The following is an 8,067-nucleotide window of genomic DNA, read 5'->3' on the forward strand; positions in this document are numbered from 1 at the left end:
GATAGGGACTGATGAGGGGAGAGTAACCGGTGAGAAGAGAGCAGAGAGTGATTGATGAGGGGAGAGTCACCGGTGAGGGAAGAGTGACCAGTGAGGGGAGAACAGGGAGTGACCGGTGAGGGGAGAGTCACCGGTGAGAGGAGAGAGCAGAGAGTGACCGGTGAGGGGAGAATGACCAGTGAGCAGAGAGTGACCGATGAGGAGAGAGTCACCGGTGAGGGAAGTTGACTGGTATGGGGAGAACAGGGAGTGACCAGTGATCAGAGTTCAGAGAGTGACCAGTGATGGGAGAGTGACTAGGGCTGGGAGAGCAGAGAGTGACCAGTGATGGGAGAGTGACTGGGAGAGCAGAGAGTGAGATGATGAGATCTTCATTTTGTAACCTCCAGAAAGACATCCAATTAAAGTAGGTAGTCTTTCACAAGATTTTGTTAGGTCTTCAAAAAGGTGAAAGAGTGAACATTTATTGTCGGAGCAAGGCAGGATGGGGAGGGCGCCTCAGCAATGAAAAATTGCAAATCATAAGAAAAAGCCAAGTAATGACACAGTGATTATAAATGGTAAGTGGTTCCTCGAGGAATACCACCTGCTAAAAGAGAGATTGGTGATTAGACTTGACAAGGTAGGCACTGAGAGACTGTCTTCTGTGTCTGAGAAATCTCGAACATGAGGCACGGTCCCGGGGTCGGGATTGAGGGGAGGAGAAATGTCTTCATTCAAAGGGTTTTGAAATTTTGGAATTCTCTGGCCCCAATGGTTAGGGCTGTTCATTGTTGAATAACTGAAGGGTGGGATAGACATTGGGGAATGAATAGTCAAGGTGAGTTAATTAGCAGAATGCAGTCATAATGAACAGAGTAGACTTGATAGCCAACTCCAAATCTGATTTCTTATGCACCGAAGGGGAATGCTTTGGGAATACATGTTGGGAATATTGCCTTTAAGAACATATATGTATTTAGTGTTGCGACTGTGTCTGCAAGTTGGTTGTTTTGACATGGGCTTGCAGGATACAAATTGGTTGGTTCCGGTAAAAAAACTTTTATTCATTCACGGGATGTAACATCATGGCTGGGTCCACCACTTATTGGCCATCCCTAGCTGACCTTGAGACGGTGGTGGTGAGCTGTCTTCTTAAACCTCTTTGGTGTGGTAGACCACAGATACTGGTCGGGAGGGGACCATGTCTGCTTTATAGCATAGAGCGTGTTTTACTGTTTCAAATAAACCAACCCACTGAGTTAATCACTCCCTGATGAGCATTTCGTTATTGAAGCCATTAGTATTAATTTGTCAAGGGGTGGATGGAGACAGGTAGTGGAAGGGCTGGTGATCCTTGTGTTGAGTGTGTAACAATAGGTTTGCTGGAGTCTACAGTCTGTGTAACAAAGTGAAATTTGTTTAGCAAACTGTGACTCAGAATTTCCCAGGCACATTTCTTGCATCCATTGTGCTAATCGCCTCTGTAATGACTAGTTTGAGAGTGTAGCTGTGATTCTGGGGGTGTTCCACCTTTCAAACAATTAACAACCAATTATCCAGCTTTGTTCACTAATTATTACAAGGACACAATTATCTAAACTGTCTCTGGTCCTATTCAGTGAGAATGTTACATGCTGAAATCCTATATTTGTGACTTTCAACCTCAGAGGGTAAATGCAAGTCAAGTTTCTTTAATGGGATGTGAGCATCACTAGTCAGATAAGTTCTTGTTGCCGAATTCTAATTGCCTTTGCATACTATGGCTTGCCAGGCTGTTTCAGAGGGCATTGAAGAGTCACCCACGTTGCTATGGGACTGGCCAGACTGGGATGTTCGGTGGATTTCCCTCCCTGAAGACGAGACAAGCTGAACCTTACAGACTCATTCATTGAATTTAAAAACCACCAGCTCTGATGGTGCTACTGGTTTCATTTGAACCTGTGTCCCTGGAGCCTGGTTATTGGGCGGTACTGTGGCTCAGTGGTTAGCACTGCTGCCTCACAACGCCAAGGACCTGGGTTCGATTCTGGCCTTGGGTGACTGTCTTTGTGGATTTTCCATTCTCCCCATGTCTGGGTAGATTTCCTCCAACAATCCAAAGGTGTGCAGGTTAGGGTGGATTGGCCATGCTAACTTGTCCATAGTGTCCAAGCTAGGTGGATTAACCATGGGAAATAGGGATGGGGGTGGATGGTATTCTGAGGGTCAGTGGGCTTGATGGGCTGAATGGCCTGTGTCCACATTGTAGGGATTCTAGTCTAGTGGCATTGCTGCAGTTCCGTTATCTCTCCATGGTGGCATGTGGGCTCCTTCCCTAATAGCAAAGCACTGCCCTGGCATTGTGCCCTGCTGTAGGAGCCTCACATCTAACTGTGCAGCTTATTAGTGGAGGGTTTGGCACAGCGGCTCAGTGGTTAGCACAGCTGTCTCATAGCGCCAGGGACCCGGGTTCAATTCTAGCCTTGGGCGAATGTCTGTGTGGAGTTTGCACATTCTCCCTGTGTCTGCGTGGGGTTTCCTCCGGATGCTCTGGTTTCCTCCCAGGTCAGGTGAATTGGCCATGCTAAGTTGTCCACAATGTGTAAGTGAGGTGTATTAGTCAGGAGTAAATGTAGAGTAATAGGGTAGGGGAATGGGTCTGGGTGGGTTGTGCTTTGGAGGGCCTTTGTGGACTTGTTGGGCTGAAGGGCCTGGTTCTAACTGGAGAAATTCTATGATTTCAGAACTAACTGCTATCCTGCTCTCATCTCCCCACCCATTGGGACAGTGCCCCACAGGGGTATTTGAAGGCTAGCTCTAGCTGTTTTCCCTGGAGCATCAGAGGCTGAGGGTTGACCTTATAGAGGTTAATAAAATCATGAGGGGCATGGATAGGATAAATAGACTAAGTCTTTTCCGTGGGGTGGTGGAGTCCAGAACTAGAGGACAAAGGTTTAGGGTGAGAGAGGAAAGATATAAAAGAGACCTAAGGGGCAACGTTTTCACACAGAGGGTGGTACGTGTATGGAATGAGCTGTCAGAGGAAGTGGTAGAGGCTGGTATGATTACAACATTTAAAAGGCATCTGGATGGGTATGTGAGTAGGATGAATTTGGAGGGATATGGTGTTGGCATGGATAAGTTGGACGAAAGGGTCTTTTTCTGTGCTGTACATCTCTATGACTTCACGGTTCTAGCACCAGCTTCTTCTCCACTAATATGGTATAAGTCAGGTTACCCAGTCACAGATAGCTGTTTACTGTGATTGAATTGTAGCTCTGTCCCGCTCACAGGGTGAATGTGATGGTTTCTCTGGGTTATTAATTCCTAGTTTTCCGAATTTTTTCTCGATGGCTCATACTGTACAATATGGATCTCCTCGAGCACTCAGTTAATGCTTGTTGTGTGTGTGCCTGGTGTTTAAGGCAGTTCACTTTCAAAGACTTCGTTGTGAATCTGTCGGTCCAGTATGGGGTCTGCAAGCTGCAGACAAGGAAATCAGAGACTAAAACCAAAATTGCTGGAAAAGCTCAGCAGATCTGGCTGTGTCTGTGGAGAGAAATTAAAGTTCATGTTTTGGGTCAAGCAACCCCTCCCCAGAACCAGAATGGTCGCTTGACCCTCAATGTTAACTCTGATTTCTCTCTACAGACCCAGCCAGACCTGCTGAGCTTTTCCAGCAACTTCTGTTTCTGTTTCTGATTTACAGCATCCTCAGTTCTTTCGGTTTTTTAATAGAAGGACATCAGCTAGTTTGGTGTAATTTCGGCTTTGTGACTTATAAGGTGCTTTATTGGTTTAAATAAACTAACCCACAGAGTTAGTCAGTTCCTGATGAGCAAATGACGACTATCATTCACATGATGGTGCCAACTTGTGTTGGTGTGAGTTTTGAGTCAGGTCAAGGGTCCAGCCTCACTCTCCTGGAGAACGGTCTGTATAGAGAAGCCTCGATTATCGAAAGGACTCAGATGGGACAGTGTTTTGTTCGGTTAATTGAATTCCAGGTAATCAAATGCTGGATAACATAGTTTAGCCAAGATCGGGACGTTGCAATTTTGCCAGATAATCCAATATTCGGATAATTGAATGCCGGATAATCGAGGTTCCTCTGTATTGATTTGCAAACACAAAGCCATTAAAGGCTTGGTGCCATGGAGCACTTACTGATTTTTTAAAAAATATTCATTTGTGGGATGTGGGTGCCGCTGGCTGGGCCAACATTTATTACCCCGTCCCTAGTTGCCCCTTGAGAAGGTGGGGGTGAGCTGCCTTCTTGAACCGCTGCAGTCCTCCTGCTGTGGGTAGACCCACAATGCCCTTAGGGAGGGAATTCCACGATTTTGACCCAGTGACAGTGAAGGAACAGCGATATATTTCCAAGTCAGGACGGTGAGTGGCTTGGAGGGGAGGTTGATGGCTGGCACCAGTAAGGAATGTCTGGATGTGTGTGTATGTGTGGAGAATGCGTTCCAAATTACATTCTCTCGGCGCTCTGTTGATATCGATTGGCTAACAATCACGACAACCTTATAACATGAGCTTTCTCTTCCCCGTTCATCCTGTTTTTCCCGCTCTCTGTCTCTCTCACTACCCACCCCCCTAACAGCTCACCTCTACAAGTGCACCGCCCTTCGGGAGAGCTGTGGGCTGTGTCTGAAAGCTGATCCAAAGTTCGAGTGTGGTTGGTGCGTGCCGGAGAAAAGGTGCATGCTCCAGCAGGATTGCCAGGCACCGTCGAGAAACTGGATGCACCAGAGCAGGACAAACAGCCGATGCACTGACCCCAAGATCACCAAGGTACGCCAACTCAACAACGTCAGTCTTTAACAAAGAATTCACTCTCCGGGTATGGGTGTCACTAACAAATAGGAGCAAGTAGGAACTGCAGATGCTGGAGATCACAGTCAGAAAGTGTGGCGCTGCAAAAGCACAGCCGGTCAGGCAGCATCTGAGGAGCAGGAGTGTCAGCGTTTTGAGCATAAACCCTTCGTCATTCCCGATGAAGAGTTTAGGCTCAGAACATCGACTTTCCTGCTCCTCGGATGCTGCCTGACACTAACAAATGTTTATAGACCATCGCTGACTCTCTTGAGCAGGGGGTGTTGGGTATTTGAGGACATGGTTCTGATCAACCACATAGCTGTGGGATTGGAGTCACATGTGAGCCAGACCAGGTAAGGAGGGCAGATTTCCTTCCCTAAAGGACATTAATGAACCAGATAGTGTTTTTAATGACAATCTGGTAAATTTATGGTTGTTATTGTTGAGATTACCGTTTTGATTCGAGATGGTAGTAATTAATTACACCTAAGTTCCTTGCTACCTGATGGTATTTGAGCTTGTGAACTTGATGTTATTGATACAGCCCTCTGGATTACGAGGAGAGAGTGAGGACTGCAGATGCTTGAAGCCAGAGTCAGTAGATACAAAGCTGGAAAAGCACAGCAGGTCAGACAGCATCTGAGGAGCAGGAGAGTCAATGTTTCAGCCTGAAACTCTTCGTCAGGACTGGGGAGGGGAGTGCTGATGAAAGGTTTTAGCCCAAAATGTTGACCCTCCTGCTCCTCAGATGCTATCTGACCTGCTGTGCTTTTCTAGCTTCACATCTATTGCCTCTGGATTGCTCGTCCAGTGTGTTACCCTGTTGTAATGGTCACCTGTCTCACTGCTTCAACCTCCATACCAAAGGCACTGAGTGAAATAACTTGAAAGAAGCACTCATCCTGTGAGGAATCCATGCCGAAGGGGATTGTGTGTGATAGGTAATGAGAGGTCTCACTTAAAAAGCTCGGGTATCTGCGGAGTTAACATGATGAGATGCATAAGGCAATGCAGCTTAAATTCAAGCTGTGACCTTGCTCCTAATATCGTCCCACCTGTTCATGGCCATCTCAAAATCAGAAAATAGCCATAAAAGTTCATTGGTTGGTATTTAAAAGCAATTAAAATTCTCAGCGAAATCTGATGGCTTCCGTCTCTGTGTTTTAAATCAACACGAGACAATAATTTGCATTTATATATAGCCTTTTACTTTTCTTTCTTACTTATGATTTCTGTCATTTATTTAGGCACCATGATACGACAACTTATAAAACTTTTCACTATTTTTTAATGTAATAATACAGATGACAATAAATTGCTCTTCTAGTCTATTATATCCTTTCAAGTTCTCAACACAGATTGCCATGTTTATCTCCTCTCAATTCACAATGGTCTTCCAACCCAATAGCTTTGTAACTCCAGGGATGGAGGTCCCAGAGAAGCAGAGTGTTAGGTGTAATGAGAGCTGGGCTCACTCTCACGCCACATTCTCTCTCTGTCTCTGTCTCCCTCTCTCTTTCTCCTTCCCTCCCCACTCTCCACCTCTGTCCTCTTTCTCTTTCTCTCTCACTCTCTCTCTTTCACTCTCTCTCTCTCTCTCTCTCTCTCGACCCCCCTCACCTCTCTTTGTTCCATCCTTAGAGAGAGAGGAGGGGGGGACTCTACCACCTCGTTCTTCCCATCCCGGTCTTCCTGCCCCAATCTCTCTCCTATTTTCCCTCCCTCTTGTCCCCAGCCCACTGTCCATCCATCTCTCTCCCCTTCCTCTCTCACTCTCTGTCTCTTCCCTGTTTCTTTTCCCCCACCATCTCTCCTTTTCCCTCTCTTTCTCCCACTCTGTTTTGACCCCTCTCTTTTTCCACTCCACCCTCTCTCTCTCTCTCTGTCTCGCTCTCTCTGTATGTGGCTCTAAACATAAAAGAGGTCAGCAGAGGACAGGAAGGTAAAAACAATGACTGCAGATGCTGGAAACCAGAGTCTAGATTAGAGTGGTGCTGGAAAAGCACAGCAGTTCAGGCAGCATCCAAGGAGCAGTGAATTCGACGTTTCGGGCAAAAGCCCTTCATCAGGAAAACAGGCAGAGAGCCTGAAGGGTGGAGAGATAAGGCCATCTGGTCTGTCAAGTCTGCACCTCTTTTTTCAAACAACAATCCGATTAGTTTAGAGATTAGATTACAATGTGAAAGCGGGCCCTTCGGCCCAATAAATCCACACCGACCCACCGAAAAGAAACCCACCCCCCCTATATTTACCCCTGACTAATCCACCTAACACCAAGGGCAATTTAGCATGGCCAATTCACCCTAACCTTCACATCTTTAGACTGTGGGAGGAAACCGGAGCACCCGGAGGAAACCCACACAGGCACGGGGAGAACGTGCAAGCTCCACACAGGCAGTTGCCTGAGGCGGGAATTGAACCCGGGTCTCTGGTGCTATGAGGCAGTAGTGCTAACCACTGAGCCAATGTGCTGCCCACTTCCTCCATTTCTGCCATTCTTCCTCCACTTCTGGAAGATGGTGGGTTCCAAATCCAAGCAACTTCAAAAGGAACATCAAATAATTTTTCCTCATTGGTGGCCAGTCAGCTCCATCCTCTTTATCTCCCCCTTCCTTCTCCCTGTCTAAGGAGCAAACAAGGAGAGGGGGAGAGAAGGAGAGAGAGAGGGCAGAGGTGGAGAGAGAAGATGGAAGGAGACAGAAAGAGGGAGACAGAGAGAGAGAGAGAATGTAGGGTGGGAGAAAGCCCAACTCTCTGCTTCTTTGAGACCTCCATCCCTGGAGTGACTCAGCCTTCAGTCACCTTCTTCCTACCAGCCCTCCAGCTTTGTTGCCGAATGTGTTTCGAAGGAGCCAGCTGGTTAGCGCTGAAGCTGTTGGTTAATGTAAACCCGGCAAGGCTCAGAGTGAAGTCAGTCAGTGCCGGGTTTGAAGCAGGATGAAGCAGGATTGTCATCTTCAGGAATTAGGTGGGAAGGCCAGCGGTGATGTCAAGGCTGGGAAAAGGTGCAAAGGCTTTTGGTTTTTGCTCAGTTCGGAGTTTGAAGACACGCCTGCACAGACTTCAGGGGATCTTCAGGGGAACTCACCCTCCCTCACTGATTCACGTCCTCACTCCATGCACCCTCGCGCCCAGATCCTCAACCTCAGACTTAACCACTCAACTACCTCACATTTTCCATCCTCTAACTCGTAATCCCCTCAATCCTACCCTCCTCATTCATACCCCTCCCACTTCTAATCCCCCTCACTCCTACCCCTCTCACTCCTACTCCCTCACTCC

The 8,067-nt window shown here is 47.2% G+C and overlaps 1 protein-coding gene across 2 annotated transcripts in view; it reads left to right on the plus strand.

Moving 5' to 3' along the window:
- Positions 1-8,067, plus strand: part of LOC122558816 (plexin-A1-like) — a 463,903-nt gene that overhangs the window by 395,920 nt on the left and 59,916 nt on the right. For both annotated transcript variants that reach the window (XM_043707608.1, XM_043707607.1), the window contains exon 12: positions 4,571-4,761. In XM_043707608.1, the coding sequence (XP_043563543.1) occupies positions 4,571-4,761 (191 nt within the window). The remainder of the gene's footprint in view (positions 1-4,570; positions 4,762-8,067) is intronic.

This window comes from Chiloscyllium plagiosum, chromosome 18 (genome assembly GCF_004010195.1).
Source record: "Chiloscyllium plagiosum isolate BGI_BamShark_2017 chromosome 18, ASM401019v2, whole genome shotgun sequence".
Classification (NCBI taxonomy): domain Eukaryota; kingdom Metazoa; phylum Chordata; class Chondrichthyes; order Orectolobiformes; family Hemiscylliidae; genus Chiloscyllium; species Chiloscyllium plagiosum.